We start from the raw sequence: 27,748 nt of genomic DNA on the forward strand, positions 1-27,748 counted from the left end.
GAGAGAGAGAGAGAGAGAGAGAGAGAGAGAGAGCACGCTAAACCTAACATTCTGGTTAGGGCAAGAATAACAGTACCCTATAATTCATAAATTTTTTTCCTTTTAGTCTGGCATTATGGAAATTATTTTCACCAATTTTTTGGGTTATTTCTTGTTAGTGGGCTGGCTTCATATTTTCAGGAGAGTCACTGGTGAACATTTGAACTGTGATTTTAATCTAAGGCAATCATAATTACCTTTTCTCTTCTACCTTTTTCATAGTGTAGTTTAGCACACTCAGCCTTAGAACAAGAATACAGAAATTTTGGTAAAGGTCTGTAGCACCAGTGGATTTGGCTTTCTGGTATCTGAATAAATGTTTTGCTTCTGTCTTATATGTGGAGAGTCTATTATATTTTGAGATTCAGAACTATACTGGCATATTCACAGTAGCCCTCTGTACTATGAATATTGTGTTGGCTTTACATTTGGCAACAAGGATGGGATCACAAACTATCAGACCTGTATTTGGAGGCAGAAGAACTTTAGAAGAAATGGCTATCCCAGAATGGTAGGATTTACCTTATTCCTGCCTAGCAAGAGAATGGGCCAAAAGCGCTGGACCCTGTGAAAACTGGGAACCAGGGCTACAGAAGGGAAAACCTAGATATTTAGAAAGATATTTGCAAGGGATACCAATAAAACCAGGGAAAGAACTGGAAGGAGTATGTAGAAGAGGCTTACTAACAGGTTACCATATAATATGTAAAAGCAGAGACAAACTGCTGGAAGAGAAAGCTCAGATGAAAATGAACTTAGCTGATTTGCATGAGAAACTTTTTGAATTACAGTGTTTGGGCTCTCCTTTAGAAGAACAAATGGAACAAATGGGGGGGGGTCCTCAGATGGTGGAAGAGAAGGCTGCTGTGTGCTTAGCTCTCAAAAAGAAGCGAAAAACTATCAGAAGGAAGGTAGCTGCAACTTTAGCACAGGTTTAGCCTAGTTGCGGTGGCAACAACTATGAGGAAAATGAAACAAAGTTAGATGAGGAGGCTTTTAAGAGGGCAGAAGTTTGTCCCATACTGAGAAGAAAGTAGGAGAACCAGAGAGGCCAAACGGAGTTTAGGGAGATAACTGAGGATTTCAATCAGTAGGGGCTTACTGACATATTAACTCAATTCACCCAAAGGATGGGAGAATTGTTAGTATGTTGGATGGTGAGCATCAGTGATGAAGGGGCTGGAGGAGCATGGGTAGATAGCATGGTGTAGCGGCAAGCACCCCAGCGTCCCCAGGGGGGGCTGCCAACACGTCTTAGATCTGCTTTGTTAAAGGAAAGCAACTCAAAATGGGTTAACAAGCTTACTTTAATCAGTCAAATATATATCGTTTACCTAGTTCAGGGGAAAAAGGTCAGCACCCCGAACTTCAGAGTATACAGACAGAATTATCAAGACAGAGAAACAGATCAAGTGGACAGATTTCCAAACTGTCCAACCATTACATCCATACCAGATCAACATCTGGGTTTTTCAAAGCTGAGGGGCTCTCAACAATGGCTTCCCAGAGTCTCATCTGATCAAATCACAGAACACTTCTCAAAGTGAGCCCCAAAACAAAGCTTCACATCAGGGATTATATAGCCTTCTCCTGGCTCAGAGAATGTAACCACCCTCTTGACCCACCGCCCAATCATACAGCATCAAGGTGTGGGCATTCCTGCCATAGGCTCCATGTGACCACATTCAGCCTATTAGGAGGCAGAGTATATTTTCAAATCAAGTAAGGTTCTCAGAGTCTCTCAAGCCTATCAAAGGGCCTAGGGGCAGGGAAGATCTTTAAATCTGCATTTCCATTACACATAGACAGCTTGAAATTTATAGGTATTAGTCAGAATCCTTTTGTACACCAAACTTTTAGGGATCATCACATACTAGGAGGTAACAATAAGACCACTCTGTTAGCTTTAGCTGTTGAGGGATGCAATAAAATGTATCCCACTGATTCTATGTGGCTTAGTGGACAGAAACCCTGATACTCTCTTAGGAACTGTATGAGAAAGTTAAAGGAGGAGGTAATGAAGACTGCTAGCATGATGGGAGATGCCAAGGCTTATCACAATATTCCCTTAGCAGTTTCTCATAGATGTTAGACAGAATAGAGAAATAAGAACTGCCCCTACAGATCTAGTTTGTCGTCAGGGAGACTCAGACTAAAGAAAGTACTGGGATAGGTGGCAGTGGTCAATAAGCTGAACTTATGGCAGTACACCAAGTCATTAAAACAGAACAAGTAGAACAGTGTCATATATTCACTGATTCATGGGCGGTAGCTAATGGGTTAGCCACATGGATGCCCATGTGGAAAAATAAAAACTGGGAAATTCGTGGCAAGCAAGTCTGGAGCAAAGAATTATGGGAAGATATATGGGACATGCCTTTGGTTACTAGTTTGTCAATTTTTCATGTAGATGCTCACATGGCCTTCAACATGACAGAATGCTGATCGACTAGCAAAGATTGCTACTCAACATATGGTCCTTACTCTGTCACCAACTGATGATCCAGTACTAGCAAAATGGGTCCATCAAATAGCTGGCCATATAGCAGTTCAGGACACACAGTGGTGGGCACAAGATTGAGGTCATTAGTCATTGTCATTTTAACATTAGTCATTGTTAAAATAGGTGGCAGAGGAATATCATATATGTCAACTAGAAAAGGAATGAACTGTTTCTCGGGTAGTAACTGGATTGATAACAAGAGTAAAAGTTCCATCCCAAATTTGGCAATAAATTATATTGGTCCCCCCAAGATAAATAATGCAAATTTATAGGTACTTGTATTGACACCTATTCAGGTATACTAGTGGCTTGTCCTTATAAGAATGCGACCCAGAAAAACACCTGTAAAACTCTAGGTATCATAAGTTCATATGGAACCTCGATGCAGATTCAAAGTGACAATGGCTCATATTTCAAAGGTAATGAAATGAAGAGATATTGTATATCAAGCAACATAGAATGGATATATCATATTCCATATTGTCCACAAGCATCTGGATTAACTGAAAGATGAATGGATTACTGAAAGAATAGTTAAGTTCTAATCATTTGTATCAACATTGGAAGGATAATTTGTCCACTGCTTTACAAAATTTGAATAATAGACCATTGGGAGGAAGTACATCTCTAGCCAGAATGATGATCGCACATTTGCAAATTAGAAAACAACAAACACATAAGATCCCAGATATAGAGTATTGTACTGTGAGGCAAGATGTCCCAGCACAGTAGCTAGAAACACCTGGTTTGGCAGGATATGATTTACATTGTCCAGAGGACTTTTGCTTGGATAGAAAAGAAATAAGAAAAATCTCCACTGGAATATGTATGAGAATCCCTAAAAATCATTTTGGGAGGATATTACCTAAATCAGGATTAGTAGCTGAAGGAATATATATATATATATTGACTGGAGTAATAGATTCTAATTATCAAGGAGAAATTATTGTGACATTCTAAAATTTAGGTGAAGAGCCTATACAGCTTTGTAAAAATGATAGAATAGTTCAAGTGATTATTATTCCTTGTGAAATAATACCCCTTGTGAAAACTGAGCCTCCTTCCAAAATAACTATCAGAGGAACTGAAGGGTTTGGTTCTACTGATAAAATAAAACTGGGAGTTAAAATATGGGTAAAGCAGAAGCTAGACAACGTTCCAAATGCTGTGGAAATTATAGCACATGGGAAAGATAATACTGTAACTGTTGCTTACTGAAGAGAAGATGATTACCAAATTGTACCCTTAACTCATATATTCTACTGTGAATGAAGCTATGATATAATGGGTTCATGGACTCCAGAAGCATTACTAAAGCCTTTACCAAATTATACAGACAAAAATTATTTATGAAGATTGGAATGCAGAGGCTTTTCTCCTTTTTCCACAATTGCTGAAATTTTACTTATATATTACATTTTTTTTTGTCTTTTAGCATTTAAAACTTTGGCCAGAAGTTGAGAATGCAGAGAGAATTATTTCTTTTTATATATAATAATATTTTAGACATGGCTTATGGGGGTCAAGGAGGAAAGGCCCTGGTCCCTTCAGTCCCCTAAGGACAGATCTTTAGAAGTATTTCAAGAGGATGCCTTATGAGGGCACTGGTTTATGAAATGCCTGGGTTTTTTTTACAATAAAAGCAAAGTAGAGTTTTTTTTTTTTAAAGCATTAGGGGTTAAGTAACTTGCTCAAGGTTACACAGCCAGTTATTTCTGGGTGTGGTGCTGAGTATCTGAGCCCGGATTTGATCCAGGTCATCCTGACACTGGAGCCAGTGCTCCTACTCACTGAGCCACCTGGCCGCCCCTTAAAGTAGAGTTTTTAACGGACAGTCCTTTTTTCAATGACCTTTTTTGTGTGCAGATATTACCTTGGTTTCTCCTTGGTCTAACAATACGGGGAGATTTCCCAGGAAGAGGGCGAAAAAGGATCTGAGGGCTCTGGAGAAGGGAAGAAGAGGAGGAAGAATCCGGGGAAGTCGAAGGAGTATGGGAAGAACAGGCAGGGTGGCCAGGACCATTAGGGGGATGACAGGAGAAGGGAGAGGAGGAAACCTGAGAGCAAGGTACAAGGGAGGGAGAGGAGCTTACCTTCTTCCTTCATAGTGGAATTAGGCAAAGATTGTGGAGGCGGGTACAGCCTAGCCGGGTCTGGGGAGAAAGGCCGGTGGTGGAGAGGCCAGGGGAGGAGATTGAGAGGAGCGTGGGGCTCCTGGATTATATGGAAGTGGTAGAAAGGGATTCAGAAGAGGATCCGAATCATCCCTTTGATCTTGCAAAACTTTTAGAACTTGCTTTTTTTCTTTTGGAAACAAACGGGGGCTGGGCTACGAAGACCCAAATGACCTTCTGTCAGGCAGTTTCAGAGCCAAGGTGGGGGGTGGGAGACAAGGGCTGGCTAGACATCTATGCAAAAATGCTGTGACATATAGCCCAAGGGAGTTTGGGATGTACCGGAGGAAGCCCCCATCCCTGGCAAGCAGGGAACTACACAAACCACAAGGCTCAGATACAGGGTGCAGCCAGGCAAAAGTGAAAGTAACTCATCACAGAGCCTCAGACAGAAAATAAGACTGCAGTAAAAGTGGCACTCCATCAATATCGCAGAGATGAGTAAAGTCAGAGGGAAGGAGACAACACTTTAGGGCTATATAAAGGACTCCTCAAACAAGGCACAGGAAGAGGAAAGCACATGATTTTCCTTTTCATGCAGCCTACACTACAAAAAGAGAACAGCCACAAAAAGAAACAGAAACCAAGATAGGCAGGAAAAGGGGTACCCTTCCTGGAGCGACTTAAGCATCCCCACTGACCAAATTACTGGCGAAAGTCCAGTGTCCTGGAGTCTCGCCAGGGAGTAGGTATGGTTAAACCAATGGAACGAGACATGACCGGAGAGCCCAAAGGGCCCTACAAGATTCACACCTGCTCTGTGTAGCAGGAACAGGACACTTTTCCCCTACATTTTACATCCGACCTGGCAACCACTTTGGCATGTCTGCCCCCGTACTCTACCCACAAACCATGGCCAAACCCCGGCCACCAGAGGGTCTCGCAGACCCTACAGAGAGTTAGAAAAAAGACAGGAAGTAAAAGCAAAGACAGACCAGCAAGGAAAAAGAGGAACTCACTTATCAACCTCTGGAGGATTTTTGCAGAATAAAGGCAGGTCAGTGTCAGACAGGTAGGCTATTCCTGGCATGTTCAAACTCCAGAGCCCTGGAAACAATCCAGGTGCCTGCTCCTCTGGAGAATTAAATGGTCAAGGACCACTACCAGCTGAGGCTGAGTCAAGCCCAGGTCTTGAAAGGGTGGCCTAGGGCCCCAAAGGGGCTTCTAGGACCCCCTGATCTCACTGGGACCTCCAAAAATGTTGCACAGAGAATAAGAGCGAGACCAAGACCTGAGTTCAAGGTAAATTTAGGTGTGGATTTATTGATTAAGCCTGCAACTGCCTGGAGTATACGCTCAAATTAGGCAGCCCCAAATGAGGGTACATACAATGCTTATAAAGACAAAAACCACCACTGGGGAGGGGAGCTAGCATAAGCAATGACATACAGAAGCCAAGAACAGCCATTGGTTAGATCTATAGCTCAGGGCTAATTTGGGAAAATGGTGCAAGGGTACAAGGGCTCAGCCTTCCGGTGACAAGGGGTCCCTCCTAGAACAGGGTGGAGGTCACAGGGGGAATGGAATGCCCCAGAATAGGCTGGGGTCATGTAACAGGCCAGGGTCATATTCTGGGTGAAGGGTGTGGGGGACCCTGCTTGGTCAGCATCCCAGAACAGGGTGATCTCTTACATGAGATAGACTTGCCCAATAATCTCTGTACAGACTTGTACCATGACCCTTATATAAAATGCTACTTTAAGGCTTACTAATTTAAAAAAGTAATAATTCAGGAAAAAATAAGGGTCAGGGAACCTTGCCTTGGGTAATTAAATTTTACCCAGAACTACACCTTTAAGCTGTTACAAGCGGTTACAAAATTTAGGATAAAAACAAAAACAAATATAAAGGGGATTAATGGTGGGCTCCAAATCAGGTGGAATGTAATTTGGGTTTGGGTACAACAATAAGCCTAAGGGAATTTGAAAATCTTTCTGCTTTGAAGATCCTCCCTGCCCCTTTATAGGCTGAATGTAATCACATGGAGCCTGTAGTAGGAGGACCTTGCTGAACGGGTGGAGCAGAGCCCAGAGGAAGCTAGGAATCTGAGCAATTAAATCAGAGGGAGGAGAGAGGATGCAGGCAAGGAGACAGCTAGGCTTGTGAATGTTTGTGGGAAGGCTTTGGGGTGGTGTTGCTCTCTGGAGTATTATTGTGTATAGATTTCTTTGTTGCTATGATGAATTCTGTTTTCTGGTGTTGGATTTAGCTTTCTGGTGTCTAAATAAATGTTTTGCTTCTGTCTTCTATGTGGAGAGTTTGTTATATTTTGCAATCCAGAATTATACAGGCATATTCATAGTCACCATCAGTGCTCTGAATATTGTGTTGGTGCTATAAGGTCCCTGTACAAAAGCATATGGAGCTGGGATGGAAGATTGAGAATGGAAGAACCATGATATATGGTTCTATACTTGTCTATGAAGAGGCCACCCTATCTACCTCCCTGTATCCCAGTCTCTCATTTCCATTGCTCTCCTATATAGTATCTATCCAACTGTCACTGTAGAACTTTAATCTCAATACATCCAAACTGAAGTCATCTTGATCCTCCTTCCCTCTTCATTAATCATGCTACTATTCTGCCTTGGGGGAGGAGAGAATACATTTATTCTCAACAACAACAAAAAGTCAAGAAGTCTTCCCGAAAGCTCATAGGAGTTTTGAGAACAAGTCTGAGGATAAGAAAAAGTTATAGCTATCCCTTGCACATAATGACTTTCCCCATTGTGGATTCAGCGTATCTCAAGTTGGTACAAGAAATGAAATGGGGAGTTTTGTGGAAGCCACAGATGATACAGAGCCTGTGACCAAACACTTAACCCACTTTAAAAAATAAGGTACTGTAAACACTCCATGAAAGAAAAAGAAGACAATTCAAACTTCTTCTCTGCTACAAAAGGAGGGCCAAAAATTTTACTCAGATTCTCCAGATGGCAGTGGATGAGTTGGAGGTGGAGTGATGCCCCTGACTCTCGAGATGTGGAATGGATAACTGCATTCTTACTCATAGAGAGTATTAAAGGCCAGAGTGGTGAATTTCAGATAAAGTACTAGGTTTGGAGTCAGAAGACTTAGCAAGGTTCATATCCTGACTCTTGCTGGCTGTGTGAGCATGGGCAATTTACTGCTCTGCTTGGATCCTAATGCAAATGAGTGCTTGCAGAGAGATACCACACTGACAAAACCACAATGCTTTGACACTTAGTTGGTAATAATTCTAGGACTTGAAGAAGTTGGAATTTAGTTCTTGCTTCCTCCCACTCCCCCATACACATACACACACACAAACACACACACACACACACACACACACACACACACACACACCCTCCCTCCCTCCCTGCTAACTCCTCTAATTGGGAAGTTTGGACTTCCCTATTTCTGTTGATGGCGCCATCACCCTCCTGGTCACCTAGGCACAGCTACACCACTATCATCCTAAACTCCTCATTTTCTCTCATCCCCCATATACAATTAGTTACTCAATCTTCTTGTTTCCACTTTTGATTTGACTCGACATTGATATGGGGCTACAAAGTCTGAAAAGTGCTTTATTTACCTTCTCATTTGACCCTCATAACAATGCAGAGAGAGATGCTACAGATATTATTCCTGCTTTATGGCTTAGAAAACTGAAGCTGGTCTTGAGCTTCCTATTAAAATACTGTGAGGGCAGACACTATATCTTATTTGTTTTTAAATTCTACATTCTTCCCCCACCCCCGCCACCCCAATCTTATCTCCTATACCGATTAAGGCATGTAGAAGGAACAATTTATGTTTACAATTTGAGGATTTATGCCTCACCTACCTAAAAGGTGCCTTATATGTTGTTATTGTTTTGTTTTGCTTTTAAAGATGGGGAAGGAGGAGAGTAATGAATCGTTTTTATTTTAATTTTTTTTTTGCTTTTTTGGAGGGGCAACCGGGGTTAAGTGACTTGCCCAAGGTCACACAGCTAGTTTCTGTGCTAAGTGTCTGAGGCTGGATTTGAACTCAGGTCCTCCTGACTCCAGGGCTGGTGCTCTATTCACTGCGCCACCTAGCTGCCCCAATGTTGTTATTGTTTAATGATGATTTAAGAACAAACAGAATCAGGAACAGATCAGGTAAAGTAAACTGAAGAAATACATTTGTTTTTCAGTTTTCTGGCAGATGAGACAACAAGGAAACATAGTAGATTTTGTAGTTTGTATTTTTCTTCTGAGGTGAGAAACTGTACAAATTAATGTGAAGAAACCAAATTTTTTTTTTCCTAGAGGAACAAGCTAATGAGGCTACTGTGACAATCATCTGCCTCATCCCACCACTCATCCAAGGATAGGCTCAGGGAAAGGAGGCAGTAAAATCAGCTAGGAGGCCTAATTTTAAAATAGGGTAAAAATGGAATGAGGGGAATAACCACATTGGTGCCTCCAGTCTTGTTTACTGCTCTGTTCTGCAGAGGGAAAACTTGAGAGAGCAAAAAGTGGTGATGAAAAAGTTACAGCCAGGATAGCCTCTGGATTATTCTTCATATTCTTCTACCATGTTTCTTCTTGCCATCTTCCCTCCAACCATTGTGGACTATAAGTGATCAAGTCACCTGCATAGGGTAGACAGGCAACAGTCCAGAAAGTTGATTCAAGAAATAAACATTTTTTTTTTAAAGTACATGCACCCAACTGGTCCTCAGCTGCTAACGTTCATGGATTACTCATTCTTCCTTCCAATCACGTCATGTGCAAGTCTCCAGGTGGCTGCGGGGTATTTGCTTATGGTGACTACCACTGGTTTCCCTGAGAGCTGTTTATTTTTCCAGACCTCAACTTATTACATCACTCTGTGGTTTTCCTGCAAGCAGTCAATGCAGACCAGTGGAGTTTAGGGGGTGAGCGAGCACAAGGGTTACACTCATCAGACTTTGAGCCATTGAAACCCAAAGACAAGAGATTCCCTGTCAGGGGGAAGAGAGGTCTATAGCCCTGAAGAGTTGATAGCATCAAGACACAGATTATATAAGGAGAGTTCCAAATCCCAGTATGCTTATGCTAAAAAAATGATATAACCTTTGACACATACAGACCTAGATAAAAGTAAGTATTGTCATGTCTATAAACAAGAGAAAAATAGTCTCAAGATTTCTTATGACGTGGGGAGAAGAACCATGTTTATACTTATTGGTAACTATAATATCACTAACTGAAGACATGAGGAACTTAGGACTCCTGTACATGAAGACCTGGGAACAGTGAAAGTAAAATTGGTAAAGAAAGAAGTCATGACCCTTTTTGATTTAACCCATAGAGTCTAGTCCCAGAAATCCTTGTGCTAAAGAGTGTCTGTATTTTACTCAATAGGGGATGGGGATCCATTGAATGAATGACGTATTCAAGCATTTCTCTTTCTCTAAGACCTTTCCTTTTTTTCTCTATCTACTTTCTCTTCTTACTATAAGATATTACTTTATGACATCACCCTATAAAGAGGCCAGATCACTTGGAAAGCTGAGCCAGGTATACATCAAACCAAAGGTAGAGAAAAATTGAAGAAACGAACTCAAGCTGAATAGATGGAAGCCAAGCAACCTTACCAAACCTTTTAAAGGTTCAAAGGAAAAGTCCAGGAGTGAGAACAGAGTAACAATTGACATCAGTATGATGAAATAATGCAACATGACACGATATAATGTTTTAAAGTTCAAAAAATATTTTACATGTTATTTCCTTTGACCCCAACAACAATGAAATGAGATAGAAGTGGCCAATATTATTTTACTGAAGAGAAGACTGAGGTTCAGAGAGATGATTGAAAGACTTGCCTGTGTAACATGGTTAGTGAAAGTTAGTCAGGATTCAAACACACATCTTCTTGACACAGGGGTAGGGATTATATCTACTACACCCTTCTATCTTTCTCCATGGCAGACACTCGTATTCTATTTAGTAGACAGAGGAAGATTCATGTGAACGTGTTTTCAATTGTGAGGCCACTTCCCAAGGAGAAGTGGAGAGAAACATTAGCATCTAGGAGGGCAAAATGAAAACAGACCATCGGGACTTATCCTGTACAGTATGGTCTGGGAAGGGCGAATAAATGTGTGTCACAGGAGCAGAATGAGCTCTAGGGAACTAGACACATAAGAACATGAGTTCTAATCTAGGCTTTGTTATTAAACCCTCGAGTCATTGATGTGGCTCCAAACCAGTCACTAAACCACTTTCTTCTTCTGTAAAACAAGGCCCCAAAATTTTGTAGAAAATGATAAAATTCCTCAAAAAAAATCCCAAAAGATTAAAGGCAAGAGAGAAGAAGCCTAGTCCAAAACTTGGCTGCAGGAGAAGTCAAGTCCCAAGTTACAAAACATTATCTACTTGGATGCATCATTTTTCTTAAAAACAAAGGAACCTCCCAAGTCAGATTGAGGTGGGGGGGGTGTTAAGGAGGCAAGAGGACACTGCCCTAGATCTCTAAGATACCACAAAGGTACAGGGCTTCTTAAGCTTTTTCCACTTGTGACCCCATGAGCACTTGTTAAACTTTGCGTCTTGACCCCACATTGTACTTAGTACAATCCTCTTATTTTACACATGAGGAAACTGAGGCCCAGAGGCAGAGGCAGGATTCACACTCGAGTCTCTTGGCTCCAGCTTTGGAACTCTTTTTGTACCAAACTGTTTCCCATAGAGAAGGAAGGAGAAAAAGGAACCCTTTTTTTTTTTTTAAAGAAAATAAGGCTGTCAAATACCCAAAAGATGATACAGAGTATGGTGAGCATATGACAAAGCCTTAGGATTTGAGAGACTGAGGTACCTGGATGGGAAGAAAACTGTGTGAGTGTGGGGGAGGGCTCTTGTTGGGGGATGGCAGGCTAAGTCTGTCTGAACATGTGTCATGCCTTCCAAAACCTTTAGGCACTTTGCAGAGCAATTCCAATACCAACAATTCCCAGTCCAACAAGAAAAAAAAAATAGAATCATGGGGTCTGAGCATGAAAAAAGGATGTTTGGGTAAAAGTGAAGCTGGGATGTTCCTTTGGTCTCTTCTAGAGTGAAGAGAGAAATCACACCCAGGGAGATCATATTCAAAGCCTATCACCAACAGGCTCTTGTTTCCACTGTGAGCTTCCCAGGGTAGAAGGATCAGAAATACTCGGGAGCTAAAAGGATTTCTACAACCAAATCTTCACTAAAAACAAAACAAAACACACTTTTACCCAGGTACCTGAATGTACAAGACAGCCAGTATCAAGTTCTAGTGACTTCACTTAAGTGGCTTCTCTCTTGTACCCTAAGAGAGTATCATTGACATCACCCTTGGTGGCAAAATGAAAATTAAACATCAAACTTTGCAGACTACTTCTGAGAGGTTATCAAAGGCATACAGTTCAAATCATCAAGAAGCAAAAGAACCATAGGGTATTTTTGTGGTCTCTTTTTTTTTCTTTTTCTGGAGGGGGGAAGGCAGGGCAGTTGGGGTTAAGTGACTTGCCCAAGGTCACACGGCTAGTAAGTGCCAAGTGTCTGAGACCAGATTTGAACTCAGGTCCTTCTGACTCCAGGGCCGGTGCTCTATTCACTGAAGCCCCTAGCCATCCCTGTGGTCTCCTTTTTGTAGGGCATTAGTTTGCTTGGATAAAACTAAGAGGCATTTCATATTTAGAAGAGAACACTTTGCCTCTTAATAAAACTTCAGTAAATACTTAAATGTCTGCTGTGTGCAAGACGCTAGGGATACAAAATTAAAAACTGATTGTCTTCGCCCTTCACAAAGTCTTCCGACCTTTTTTGCTGTCTTCACGCTACTTGGCCTTTCTGTGGTTTTTGACGCTGCTTGTTGGTACTCACCCCCTGGCTTGTCTTCTCAGCCTTACTCTCTCCTGGCTCCCCACTTACCTGGCTGGTCATTTTTTTCCAGTCTTCTTTTTTGAGCCATCACACAATTGAGTACAGGTATCCATCCAACTGTCTGTGCTGAACTCTGCCATGAGAAATCTCATCTATTCCAAAGGGTTCAAATCTATGTATCTGAATCTTTCTCCTTAACTCTAGCACCACATTATTCAGTGACATTCATTCATTCCACTTAGATATTCCGTTAGTAATTCAAACTGAGCATGTTCCACAACAAAATCACCTTCTTCCCTTGGGCCCAATACCAACTCCTTCTCCAAAGTTACTTGTTTCTATTGAAGATACCAACATCCTCCCCATTACCCATTTTCATAATCTCAGCCATTTTTGATTCTTCATCTTCTCATCCTCCCTTCCCCCTCCACATCCAGTTGGTCACCAAGTTGCATTGATACTGCCTCCATGATATCTTTTGTTTCCTTCTATCTACTTACAGGGCCTCAACCCCAGTTACCTGATCTATTAATAAAAGCCTCCTAATTAATCTCACCTGATCACCTCCACCCTCTACAATTCATCCCTCATGCAACTATCCAAATAATTTTCCTAAAATTGGCCATGTGATCTTCCCTACTCAAAAGGCTTTAATGGTCCCCACCCCCTACCTTTAGGGCAGAATAGAATGCAAACTCCTGAACCTGGCATACAAGGCCTTCCATGACCGGTCTCCATGTTACCTATCCAGATTTGCTTTATCTATCTCTCCCTCACACTTTTTACATTCCAGCCCAAACAAGGCAGCTGGCTGTTATTGCCTGTACTTACCTCTATACAATTTCTAAAACTCTCCCTTACACTAGGAATGCACTCTCTCACTCCTGCACTTGTCAGAATTCTTGTCTGCCTTTTAGGACCAGCTGAAGTATCACGAGCAACTCTGAGGCAGTTGGAAAGAGGACTGAACTCAGAGGAAGGAAAACCTGAAGCTGAAGCCAGCCTCAGTCACTTATGGGCAAATTTAACCTGGAGAAAGGTTTAGTGGCCAGAACCCTGGGCTTGGGGGTCAGGGAGACTGGAGTTCATATGCTACCTCAGCCACCTGAGGGTTGTATGACACACGGCAAACCGTTTAGCTGCTCTATGCCTCAGTCACCTCCTCCATAAAATGATGGAGGCGGATCCCACGGCTTCGGAGGCCTCCTCCGGATTCAGATTCTATCATGCTCCAAATACACACAAAACCTGCTCTACAGGGATGTGCCTTTCTTACATGTTTCTTCTCAATTCTTCCTAATTAAATAATAGTTAACATTTCTAGAGCATTTGCTGTGGGCTGGGCACTGTGCTAAGTTCCTGACAATTATTATCTCACGATCCTCACAACAGCTCTGGGAGGTAGATATTATCCCCATTTTGCAAATAAGGAAACTGAGGCAAACAGAGGTTAAGTGACTTGCCTAGGGACACACAGCTACTAAGAGTCTAAGGCTAGATCTGAACTCAGGTCTTCCTGACTCTAGGCCCAACATTCTATCTACTGCACTACCTAAACACTTCGTGTAGTTTCCCCTTTGTCCAGTTCACAACCTAACTTGTATCATGATTACCTGAGTACATGTTTTATTCCCTCAGTAGAGTGTAATTTCCTTGTGGGCAGGGTCTGTTTCATGCCTGTTTGTCCTCAACAATGAGGATTGGGCTTTGCAAATAATATGTGTTTAATACTAATATGTATTAATGTAATAATTAATTAAACGATTTATTATTATAGCATATATTTTATTTAATATTATATTATATATAATATAATTATATATTTTATATATAATTATATAAAATTTATAATTACATATTACATCATAGTTATACTAGAAATATATAAATATAATTATTTTAAATTAAATTAAAAATTAATTAAATGTAATAATTAATAATAACGTGTTTAAAACATAATAATGTTTATGGGATTGAGTTGTTGGTTTGAAACAATGGCACCTGAGCTAGCTAGCCTTCAAGGAAAAAAAGAAGGAAAGAGAGAGAATATGAGAAGGAATGTGAAATGAGTGCTTTGCAGGCAAAGGGGCCAGCTTATGCTAGAAGTCAGGGAGAAGAAAACAATTTTCACTGGCAAATCCCCAGGACACCCACTCACCCACCCAGTGCTGGTTTCAATTCCTTTGGTCAATGGAAGCAAAGCAAAGGAATTTTGGAGCCAGCAGCAAGGGCCTAGTGCCTTCTAGAAAGGAATCTTGGCAGCTCCCTTAAAGAAGAGAGATAAGGGAGGTATAACTGCCATGCTACCTGGGGGAGAACAAGGCCATGCACACTGCTTCTTTGCTCAAGAGCCTAGAAGGGCCTCTGCGACAAAGTACAGACTCCTCAGCTTGGCATTTAAGGCACTTAACAATCTGGTTACAATGGAATCTTCTGAGATTATTGCATACTACTGCCTTTTCTCACATTCCACATTCTGGCCAAACTGAGCAGCATCTCCCGCTTTTGTGTTTTTGCTCAGGCCTTCCTCCGTTCTTGGAATATGTTGTTGCTGTTCGGTTGTTTCTAACTCTTTGTGACCCCATTTGGGGTTTTCTTGGCAAAGATACGGGAGGGGTTTGCCATTTCCTTCTCCAGTTCATTTTACAGATGAGGAAATAGAGTCAAACAGGGTGAAGTGACTTGCCCAGGGTCACACAGCTAGGAAGTATGTGGGTCACATTTGAACTCAGGTCTTCCTGATTCCAGACTCAGTGCTCTGTCCACTGAACCACCTAGCTGCCTGCAATACACTCCTTGTTTAGAATTCCTAGCTCATCGTGTGTAACTCCCTATAAAAAGTCTGTGCTGATCCCCTTAGGTGTCAGCCACTCCTACCCCCTAAGAGAATGCAAACCCTTGAGAACAGGGATGTTTTTGAGTTTTTCTTTGTATTCCTAGGAAAGTGTCCATACATTCTGTGGCAGAACCTTATTAAATGCTGCTTAACTTGGCTTGGCTTGGCTTGGAATGGAATGGAAGGGAAGGGGCCCAATTACCTGGGCTATAGAATGAAGGTCTTTCCAGAGAAAGTGATTTTCTCCAGAGGTTACCTCTAGGCATTCACAAAATGAATATTCCCTCAACACTTTACCACCATGAGAGGTGACACAGGAAGCCAGGCTAAGAAATTGGCTTTGAGGTCATAAAAACTTAAATCTTTCTCTGAATGAAGAAATCTAATTCTGCCTGGCTCACTATTATCCCCACCACCACCATCATCATCAATTCCTAATCCCTCCCCCTCCATCAACAATATAAACTATACACGCAGTTAAAGTAAATTTCTCACAATTTCATTATGGTCACACATAAACCATAATTATTTGCCTTCTTAATTTATAGTTATTACTGTTTGTAAGCACTGGCATATTTGAATTTCAGAAGTATATAGAAATTGCGCACATTTTACATTTCTCCTGACAGTCTTCACCCTTAGACAATTTTCACAAAATCACACTTGTCAAATCAATCTTCCTAAAGCATATAGGTCTGACCATGTCATCCCCCAACTCAGTAAACTCCAGTGACTCCCAGTTACCTCCAGGATCAAATATAAAATCAATCCTCCATTGGGTTTACAAAGTCTTTTATACCTTTTCTCCATATTTTATCTTTCCAGTCTTCTTAACTCTTACTCACCCCCACATACTCTATGATTCAGTGACACCAACCTCCTTGCACAAGACACTCCATCCCCCGACTTCAAATTTTCTTCCACTGTCCAAGCCTGGAATGCTTTCCCTTCTCTCCATCTCCTGGCTCCCTTTACACATTCTACTGAAAGGTTTCCCAATCCCCCTCAGTTCCAGTGTCTTCTCTCTCTTAATCATGACCAATTTATCCCACCTACAACTTGTTTGTACAAAGTTGTTTACATGTTGTCTCCCTCATTAGGCTGTGAGCTCCTCAAGAGCAGGGGGCTTTGCCTTTCTTTGTAGCTTGACTAACAAATAATTACACTTCATAACAGAACGACAAATAAACCCATAATTAATCAATTTGCTAAGAGCTAGTCCTATTTAGAGGCCACATGGATAGTGGCTAGGGAGCTGACTTCAGAACCAGGAAGACCTGGGTTCAAGTTTCTACCTTTGACACATACTGAAATGCTGTGTGACGCTGGGAAATTTCCTCTTAGCATGCTAGGCAACTCTGTAGGACAAGAGCTCTTAACCTGAGGGTGTGTGAAGGTTTGTTTTGTTTTTGGGTTTTTTTTTTTTTTTGTTTTTTTGGAGGGGGGAAGGTAGGGCAATTGGAGTTAAGTGACTTGCCCAAGGTCACACAGCTAGTTTTGTGTTAAGTGTCTGAATCCGGATTTGAACTCAGATCCTCCTGACTCCAGGGTCGGTGCTCTATTCACTGTGCCACCTAGCCACCTCAGGTGTGTGAGTTTTAAAAAATAATTGATAACTGAATTTCAATATAATTAGTTTCCTTTGTCATTCTAAATGCTTTATTTTATGCATTTAAAAACATTATTCTGAGAAGGGGTCCATTGGCTTTAGCAGACTCCCAGAGGTGTCCATAACATGAATATGACTAAGAATCCCTATTCTAAGTTTATAAGTTGTAGAGAGGGTGGGGACTTGAATCAGTAGAAGGAATTTTCTCAATTCCCTATATAAGTGAAATCATAGTTCTAGTTCTTACTTCTATCTAAGTGGTTCTTAAAGTGTGGCCTAGGGAGCCCTGGGGGGGGGGTCCCTGAAACTTTTTAGTGAGTTCCCAAGGTATATGCTATTTTTACCATCATCATAACAATCAGATGTTTTAAATTCTAATATGGTAATACTGTAAATTTCTAACATCAAAAGACATAAGTCATATAAACAAAAGCTCTCTGGGTCCTCAACAGTTTTTAAGAATGTAGAGGGGTCTGGAGAGCAAAAAAATATTGAAAACCTTTCTCCTTCCTATTCCCTATTTATGGACATTATCCCAAGTTTAGCCTTCAGAATAAGGAAGGTAGACAAAGAGATTTCCCCAAAACCTATTAACCTTCAAAGATTCACATTTGTCCCACCAGATTCCTAATCATGGAAGATCCAAACAATGCCAAACAGAAAACAAAAGACCTGACCAGAAAGAATATACAATGTTAGCATCCAAAGACAATGAACAGTGTTATGCTGGCTATAGCTTAAAATAGGTCCAGGATTAGGGTTTTAAGGGTCCACTGGCTGCTATCTTTATATAGCCTGGCTTCTTTCAGATTCTAGGCTATTCTGCATGGCTGGTAGACAGTAAATAAAATTAAAACATGAAGTTAAACCACAAATATCATTGAATATTCAATTTGGAATAAGCCTTAAAGGTCATCTCATACATGCCTAGCACATAATAGACATCCACTAAATACTTGTTCATTGACAAATTAGTCAGCATTCTCATTTTAAAAATGAGGAAACTGAGGTCCAGGGTGGTAAGAACACACAGCTAGTTAAGTAGCAAAAGACAGGAAAGGATATGGGGCAAAGAATACTCTCCCCAGAGGATCATTTACCTGAATTTCTTACATTAGAGTTGTTTAGTTTGGAGTCTTTGATTACCAGGTGCTTAATCCAAAGAGTGGGGGCTGTGATTTCTAAAAGAAAATAAAAAGACAAAAATAAAGGGTTAGAGGTTAAATGAAGAGGAGAAAATGATCACAGTCATGAAGTGAGACTCTGACCTTTCACACTTTGATTCTGTTCTGAGAGCCTGGGTTAATTCCCAAAACCTATGAAGTGATACCTCCCTCTCCTCCAAGCCTGCCCTCATCTCTTGCTTTCTCCATTTCTTCTCTTCTCTAAGTCAGCTCAAAGGATCTGATTCAGGCTAACAAGTTTAACTCCCTCCCCACCCTTCAGTGATTCTGTGGGGAGACATCTGCACTGTACAGTGGGGACCTATACACAAAGTGGTCAGAGGCCAGGGGCCTAACCCATTCTGACCAGAAATCAAAATATTATCCCAGGAGTTGAAGAAGGCTGGGCCAAGTCCACTTCCTCTCAGCTGCTTCCTTGGGAGAAGATTTAAAGGGGATAAGTCAACAAAATGAGATCCAAAGAAGCCACAGAGACCGCTTTAACTGGGAACTGCTGAGACTTTACCCAACAAGGAATAGAAAGTGAAAGAATAATATAAGTTCTCTCTTGTTGTCCTTACAATCAACCAAATTCTCAAGACAGGCCTGATCCAGACTGTCCTTGAAGGATTACTCTGTCTTAAAGGCTCCAAGGAAACAAAGGTGACTCTAGGGCTCCTAGTTATTTGGGCCTTTCAATGAACAGTGCAGAGGTCTGGAATCCACTCCTTTCTGGGGGCATCCTGAATGTACTACAGGGTCATCTGAATTCTCAACTTTCACCCCCACACCCTGAACTCGATTGGGCTTCACAGAGAATCTAAGACTGCCAAGAGCCAGGGCTCTTTGGAGTTTTCAAGGTGCTGAGCCTCTGCAAGCTTCAACTCAAACTCAGACTATCCAGGTATTCCCCAGCATCAGATAGAATAGGGTGATCAATAGTAGCTCATTTCTATTTAAAGATGGCATATATAGGCTTGGAGATCTGATTTAAGAATCGAGGTCTCTCCCGTCCATTGTTATTTAATTTTTTAAAAACCTCTCATACTGTTACTTAACTTTACACATGAACCTCTTATCTCGTTTATTAGGCTTTGCCTTGAGGCAAAGAACCATGTGCTCTATCGGTCCTTGTTCCATATGGTAATCAATCTAGTGTACCACCTGAGACTTGTTCAAATAAATTCAAATCCTCATTAACTACTATTGTATTTAAGATACTCTGCTAGATGCTGGGAGTGAGACAAAGGTCAATGAGGCACAATCCATTAAGGGAGATGACACATGCTATGACACATGACATTACATGGCATATGACATCACATGACACCTCACGACACAACGTGATATATGGCACACGAATCACATGATATGTGATACATCACATGGCATGACACACATGATATGGTATGACACACAAACCATGCTGTCACATTGTGCCACATAGTGTGGTGTGATGTCACATGACACCACATGCCACAACACACAACACATGACATGATGTAATGTGTGACATGCTGTGTCGCATGATATCGCATGACAATGATGTGGCATGATGTCATGACATCACATGTGATGTCACAAGATGTGACACACATCACATGACATTACAACACTACATGATAGGTGCCAAATTGTGTCATATGGTATCATACATGACATCACACATGACATCACTGTAGCAGGAAGTACCCCAGCATCCCCAGGGTGGCTGCCAACACAGGTTCCTAGATCTTCTTTTCTAAAGGAAAGCAACTTATAATGGGTTAACAATTTTGCATATGTCGTTTTATGTCATGACAAAAAATACAGACGGAGAAACAGATCAGCACACAGGCTTCCAGCTGCCTGACCATTACATCCATACCTGGTCAGTTACACCGAAGTGGGGAGGGGAGGGCTTGATGGCTGCCCAAAGTCTTGCCTGGCCAAATCATACACTTCTCAAAGTGAGCCCCAAAGCAAAGCCTCACATCAAGGTCTACATAGCCTTCCAAGCCTCCTGCCACAGGCTCCAGGGTGCACTTAAGCCTATCAAAGGGCTTAAGGACAAGGAAGATCTTAAATTCCCATAACATTGCCCCAAGATATTTCATGCCCATAGCATAGGCAATTTACATTTGAATAAGCATTAACATTTCTTAGGTACAACTTAATCCTCACAAAATAGAGACATCACATTTGCAAGATAACAACTCTTACCAAAGTGGCCACAGGGCCTTAAACAAACACAAAGTGCATTCAGGTGCCTCTCTTCAATCTAAAACAAAAATGTTCAAATAAAGTTCTCTGGGACAGGGTGATGTCCTTCCCCTCACTCTGCCCTTGCAGGTTTAGCAACAGGGTGGGGTCCTTGGGGGTCCACGGCACTTCACCCCGCCCACCACAGACACAAGTCCATCCTCCCCCTGGGTCCCAAACGGTGGGATGCAGCCAGGAAACACGCCTGCCTTGTTACACAGTCCTTATCTTGTCCTGCGGCTGAATTCTGAACTCCTGGGTTCCTTCTCCTCCTGCAGGAGGCAGCCGCTCCTGGCTTTTCCCCAGTTCCGATGCAGGCAGCTCACCATTCCTTCTCTCAGCTCTCAGTTCTTCTTTCCTGTTCCATGGCTCCACAGAGTCACAGCTACCACAACTGGGCAACAATTATCCCAGCCCCCCATACTTTCCTTTTAGTCTGCAGATCGTGATACCACTTGTAGCGGCAAGCACCCCAGCATCCCCAGGGTGGCTGCCAAAACGGGTTCCTAGATCTGCTTTTCTAAAGGAAAGCAACTCAAAATGGGTTAACAGTCTTGCTTTAATCAATCAAACATATCATTTACGTAGTTCAGGGGAAAAGGTCAGCACCCCGAACTTCAGAGAACACAGAGGTTATGAGCGGACAAAAAATACAGAGAAACAAATCAGCAGACAGGCTTCCAGCTGCCTGACCATTACATACATACCTTACCAGAGAGGGAAGCATCAACATCTGGGTTTTCAAAGCCAGCCCAGAGCCTCGTCTTGTCAAATTATACAACACTTCTTAAAGTGAACCCCAAAGCAAAGCCTCACATCAGGGTTTCATATAGCCTTCCAAGCTTTCTGCCACAGGCTCCAGGTGCATTTAAGCCTATCAAAGGGCCTTGGGGCAGGGAAGATCTTAAATTCCCATTCCCATAACAGTCGCATGATGTGACACACGACAACACATGACACGTGTGCTACGCACAAATTGTGCCATGCGATGTCATGTATGACACCACACATGACACCATGTGACGTGACAGCACAAAAGCTGCTGAATTGTGTCATTATATCATGAATGATGTCACATACGGCACCACAACACATGATATCGCATGACATCACATGGAATGTGACACGTGTGCCTGGCTGTCATGTGACATGCATGGCACCACACATGACTTATGCTGCGCATAAGGCAGTGACATGTGGTATCACATATGCCATCATACATGCCATCATTATATGACATCGCACATGTCACGCGGCAACACATGACACATATGTATGCCAGACGGTGGCATATATCACACATAACACCACACATGACATCACAACGTGACACACAATTCCACATGACATGCGTGATGTGCTCCAAATTGCGTCCTATCATGCATGACATCACACGTGACACCACATGTGTGATGTGTGCCAGATTGTGTCATATGGTATCATGCATGAAATATGGCATGAACATGATATGGCATGATAGAACATTTAACAACATGATATAATATAACAACATGATAGAATACAATACAGAATACACAATAGACTAAGTGAATGAGAAAGGTATGAGCAACCTTCCATACAACTTGACTGGAAGAGAAGATGACTTTTAGCTCTGAGAAGATTATAGGGCGGGTGGAGAGAGATATCAGATAAAGCTTTATAAAGAAGGTAGCATTTGAGTTGGACCTTGGAGGATTTTTAAGGGTTCAACAAGTGGACATAAGGTAGGGCTGGACGTTGCACCCAGAGGGAACAACCTGGATGAATGCCAAGGTCTGTAGGGAAGTGGTTGGTAGATTCTAAGAGTCTAGTGTGATTGGAGAATAAGTCCATTAAAGGGAGGCATGTGAGCTAAGACTGAGGGGTTGGAGCCAGATTATAGATAGCTTTGAATAACAGGGTAAAGAGTTTAGACTAGTCTACAATCAATGAGGATTGATATGGAACTTATAGGAAGCATGAGGAAGAATGCTAACCTACTGATAGCAGTATGGAAGATAAACTGGAATAGGAGAGACTGGAGGTAGTTTAGGAGGGTTGTTGATAAATTACTTCAGTCAAGTAGGAACCGTCTCTTCATTAGTAGATTGTCATATTCATTTTTATTTCAATACTAACCAAGATCCAAAAGAGGAAGACACTGAATAGGTCCTCCCAGCAAGGAAAGAACAGACTAAAACTCAGGTGAATGGGTTACCTGCTTCTTAGAGTTAACTCTGTTTAAGCTTAAAAACTAATACTTAGTTCTAAGTAGAATGAAAAGAAGGAACAGCTCTTACCATCTCCATCAAACACCAACTGTGTCTCCATCGTGGGTGTCGGCTTAGACCCATCATCTGAATTGAGGGTTAAAAAGAAACGAAAAGAGACTACCATTATTGAGGTAAATTACTATCTACTCTCCAGAACTGTTGAATGGTTGGGGTTTGCACATGGCCTGGCCAAGTCCAGAATGAGGGCAACAGAGTGAAAGCACAGATGAAGAAAAAAGGGGCAGGGTGAGAAAGACATCCATCCAAATAAATTCCTGTACCTGCTGTTTCAAGGGGTGTGAGGGTGAGTGAAAAAAAGAAATCGGGTCTTCATTTCTTGAGAGACTTCTACTCCCAAGTAAAATATGGCATGGGAAAGAAGTCCCTCACCAGCTCTCATGTCTCCCCATCTCAGATGCTAGAAAGAACAGAAGGCATGGCAGACAAGGTTTAGGTAGAGCTAAGTATGCCCTGGGATATCTATTTCTTGCTTTCATAGAGGATAAAGGAATAGTATCATTGGGATAAATGCCTCACTCCTCCGTGGCTTCCCTATCCTTCCTGTGACACTTACCAACACAAAACATGCCCCATTGGTTTCATAGCTGTGGAGAAACAAGGGGTTAAAAATAGTTCCTGACAGTTCTTTCCCCATGGTCCTTGGCTATAGCCTCCATTTCTGGTGCTCACCCTTTTGAGAAAACAGAAAGGTCTATCTTGCCATCATCCAAGCCCCCTATAGTGTTCTTATATATAGTGACCTTATATATAGTGACCTAGAGATAGCAGAGAGTCAGACACTTTTTGTTGTTCAGTTCTTTCAGTTGTGTCCAACTCTTGTGACCCCATTTGGGATTTTCTTGGTAAAGATACCGAAGAGGTATGCCATTTCCTTCTCCAGATCATTTTACAGATGATGAAACTGAGGCAAACAGGGTGAAGTGACTTGCCTAGGGTTACTCAGCCAGTAAGTATCTGAAGTCATATTTGAACTCTGGACCTCCTAACTTCAGGCCTAGCACCCTACCCACTGTGCCACCTAGGCATTTTTTACTTTGGCCTCTAAAGCATCCATGGACTGCAGCGTTAAAGGAAGAAGCACAGAGAGATTCCATTTTGTTTGTGTCTTTAACATGGAGATGGGAACAAGTATTTTTGTCATTCTAAGCCTAGTCTTGGGGTAACTTTGTTGTTCTCTTTACAGAAATGGTGTCAAAATCAAATTAGGAGCCACTAATACGTACATAAGGATTCCTGTGGCTTTGACTCATTTTAAAATGTGATGTTATCTGTTTTATTGCATTTTTAACTTTATTTTGTTAACTCTTTACATTTTAATCTGGTTCAGCAGCACTTGTGAGTGTGGGGAGCTGCATGCTGGTTGGTATGTTTGACCTCCCTGCTCTATAGGACAGGAGACCACTTGTTTAATGTCAACAATGCCAGGTGATTGGGGCTGGAGAAAAGAGGCAGGAAATAATACAATGATCCCAGACATCTGTGTTACTGCATATCTCCTCTCTTCAAAAGTCTATCTCACAAAAAAAAGAAAATTAATGTAATACCATACAAATATCAAATGGTTCTATAACCGCACTGATTTGAGAAGACCCAACAGCGATACAGATTGCAATTCTTCCATGCCTATCAAATGAGATATTTATAAAGAACTTAGTGAAGGCACTAGGTAGGTGTTTCATAATTACCCTCCCTCCCATTCTGGGCAACTTCCAAAAGTTCACCACTGGGGGTTCACCCAACATGCTGGAGACCTTCCTTGTGTACTCCTTATCATGAGGGTACCAGGAGAACACTATTAATAGCCTATTGTATAATTTACACCCCCACACACAGATAGAGTAATATTAAACAAGGGATAGAAAACACTGATTCTCAAAAATTGCTTAGAATACCAGAGACCTCATCAATAATAAAAGTCAACAACTGAGACTCTCAGATCCTGTGACCTAAAAAGAGCTGAAACTAGGAATTCCTGTATACAGGGTTGAATTCAAGGGTTAGGAACAGCATAGAGAACAACTGACCTTGGTTACCCAGGTACCATAACTCCAAAAGGGGAGTCAGTGTGTGACTCATCCCCCTGAGAGTTTAGTCCGTACAGCCCCTCCCCCCCCCCCCACCCCCGACAATGATCATAATCCCTGACCTCTTAATCCCTGAAATTAGGCAAAGGGATGGTGGTAAATTGAAGAAGATACAGCAGTGGGGAAAGATGGAGCCTTGAAAGCATGGTACTACAGTGAAAGAATCCTTAGAGTGGTGAGCTCCAATCAGGTGAGGAAAAACAAAAAGCTCTCAGACCCTCACTGTAGGGTTCGGTGGAAGAGCATAAGGAATGAGGACAGAAGGACAGGGGACCAGGACAGGCAGGAAACCTTCTCCAGACACTGGTGCCCTAGGGCAAATGGATCTTTACCCTAGGCCTAACATTTAATCAAAGTAAAAGGAGGGAGTCTGATTGTTGATTACATTCTCAACACCCCAGATTGCTTAAAATTATCTACCCTTCTAGAAAAAAAAATCAGTTATTTAACTCTATTACTAGATTGATTCCTAATAAAGGTGAAGGTCAGTCATATTGATAGGAAATAAAAACCCATATCCTTTATTTGCTAACATAAATAAACTCTCACTCCTACTTGACTCAGGGGATTCAAAGGGATACAGAGTTGTCTGTAGCAGACTCCTGGGCAGGGGGGGGGGGGTGGAGATGGAGTTGGGTGATATTGGAAATTGGAGACGGGTCAAATGTCAGAGCAGTAAAAAAATTAGAAATCCAGCCTGTATTTGCAGGCTCCTGAAACAAAGATCTTTTGACTCCTAAGCTGCCCAAGGTTGATCTGGAAGTTATTGAGGGAAAATAAACACAGCACAGAGCCACACAATGTCATTTTTATAGCATCACTTCCCTTGACTCTATTAACACCTCTTTCCATTCCATTCAATATACTGCCAAAGTCCTCTCGGCCGCTCCAGCACACACCTGGTTGCTTTTGCTGCATATGAAGATATAAATGCCTCTGTACACTCATTCTGCCTTTCTGCCAATCAGTGTTCATTGTCCCAGCCCACATCTATCCCCCGTGTAATAAAGGGAGTGTTAGTAAAGGAGAGCTTCAAAAGCAATGGGGTACAAGTGGAATGAATTTTGGATCTGCAGTTTCTAAGTACCTTGGTTCCAGTCCTGGCTCTGCCCTCATTCTACTTAGGCAAGTCATTTAATTTTTCTGGGTCTCAGTTTACTCAGCTGTAAAACTGAGGGAGCTGTACGCCACAATCCCTTTCGGCTTCAAAGTTACAATCCTATCATCTTATAGAAAGACCACTGGATATGATGTCAAAAGACCTGGACTGGAATCCCATCTTCTTTAATAAGTATGTAGCCTTGGACAAGTCTCTCTGGACCCGTTTCCCCAAACATTAAAAAATAATGTTCGGGGGGAGGTGGCTAGGTGGTGAAGTGAATAAAGCACTGGCCCTGGAGTCAGGAGAACCTGAGTTCAAATCTGGCCTCAGACACTTAACACTTACTAGCTGTGTGACCTTAGGCAAGTCACATAACCCCAATTGCCCTGCCTTCTCCCCTCCAAAAAGCAAAAAAAAAAAATATATATATATATATATATATACACATACATATATATACACACACATATATTAGGGAAGACTGACTCAGATCTCTACAAAGTTCCTTTCAGTTCTAAATAATATGGTACTTCATCAAGCAGAAAACAAGCATCCCCAAAGGAACTATGAGCAGTGATGTACAAAACACTTTAGGTGACTGACACCTTTGAAGCAGAGTGTCCCACCTGGGCTAATTAGGACATGTGTGTGAACTAACCTTTGACTGCCAATCACCACTTGACTGTCAAATCACTACTACCTGGTGGCACAGCACAGCTTCTGGCACCAGGCTGTGATCACCCAAATATCTTTATGCCATGCTACCGTATTAAGGTTATATAGATTGAGAACCTGAACCAGTCTGCAAGTTCTGAAAGACCTGGGGAAGAAGGATGAATGTTCTGGCTATCTGTTTCTCCAGGAATTTTAATCAATTTCATAATGGAGGTAGAATAACTCAGGGCATTTTCTTTTTTTTTTTTCTTTTGGAGGGCAATTGGGGTTAAGTAACTTGCCCAAGGTAACACAGCTAGTGTTTGTGTGTGTGTTTGTGTGTGTGTGTGTGTGTGTGTGTGTGTGTGTTAAGTGTCTGAGGCCGGATCCGAACTCAGGTCCTCCTGACTCCGGGCCAGCGCTTTACTCACTGTGCCACTTAGCTGCCCCAAGGACATTTTCAAGTTGCCCAGGGAACCTATAGGAAAACCCTTTTCTCTTTCATGACTTAAATCTAGATTTTTCAGGGCAGCTTATTAGAACAAAATATAGAAACACATTTCTAATAATAACGAGCAGTTTACCAGCTCTTGGTGAGTAGCAAGAAATAACTAAAAGGGATTTGACTCAATATGATCTCATACACACAAACATTAATCCTTATATGTACTCAAACTGAATGAAATAAAATAAATCCACATAAAAAAATAGGGTGTCCCAAAAGTCTTAGTGCAGTTGTAAGCTTTTTAAGAGTAAGGTTTTGAGAGAAAGTTTACAACTGCACTAAGACTTTTGGGACACCCTATATGCCCCCTTATTGTTAAGGGTACTAATAGGAAGTGTAGTTTTTCTCAGGTGAAAAGAGAAGAGATCCTGGGAGGCAGAAGCCACAAAGGATAAGAAAGCTACAAGCTTTTGTATCCCACAGAATGGCCTGAGGAATTTGTAGAAAAATGTCAATGAAAGGACCATCAGCCAGGCAATTGCAAGGGAGAGGGTTGCTACCCTGGACTGAATATAATCATGAGCCCTTGAAGCTTTGTCTGGCTCACTGACCCACTTTAAGAGTGGTCCTTCTGGACAGAATTTGCTGCCAAATTGGAAGAGTGAATTTATCTCCTCTCTCTCAATTTCCTTCCCCTCATTGCTGCCTGGTGAATTGGCATTTACTCTGAAATCTATATTTGATGTCTATACTTTTATAATGGCTTTTCCCTCAAAAGATAATCTATATTTTTTTT

The 27,748-nt window shown here is 41.7% G+C and overlaps 1 protein-coding gene across 5 annotated transcripts in view; it reads right to left on the reverse strand.

Moving 5' to 3' along the window:
• Positions 1-27,748, reverse strand: part of SMOC1 (SPARC related modular calcium binding 1) — a 226,191-nt gene that overhangs the window by 48,537 nt on the left and 149,906 nt on the right. For 3 of the 5 annotated variants that reach the window (XM_069091789.1, XM_069091788.1, XM_069091791.1), the window contains exons 6-7: positions 22,674-22,763; positions 18,091-18,171 (exon numbers count right to left, since the gene is read on the reverse strand). In XM_069091789.1, the coding sequence (XP_068947890.1) occupies positions 18,091-18,171; positions 22,674-22,763 (171 nt within the window). The remainder of the gene's footprint in view (positions 1-18,090; positions 18,172-22,673; positions 22,764-27,748) is intronic. The other 2 variants (XM_069091790.1, XM_069091792.1) reach the window with 2 other exon arrangements.

Source organism: Petaurus breviceps, unplaced genomic scaffold (assembly GCF_028583685.1).
Source record: "Petaurus breviceps papuanus isolate PSGF00001 unplaced genomic scaffold, PetGlider_PUasm1.0 189, whole genome shotgun sequence".
Classification (NCBI taxonomy): domain Eukaryota; kingdom Metazoa; phylum Chordata; class Mammalia; order Diprotodontia; family Petauridae; genus Petaurus; species Petaurus breviceps.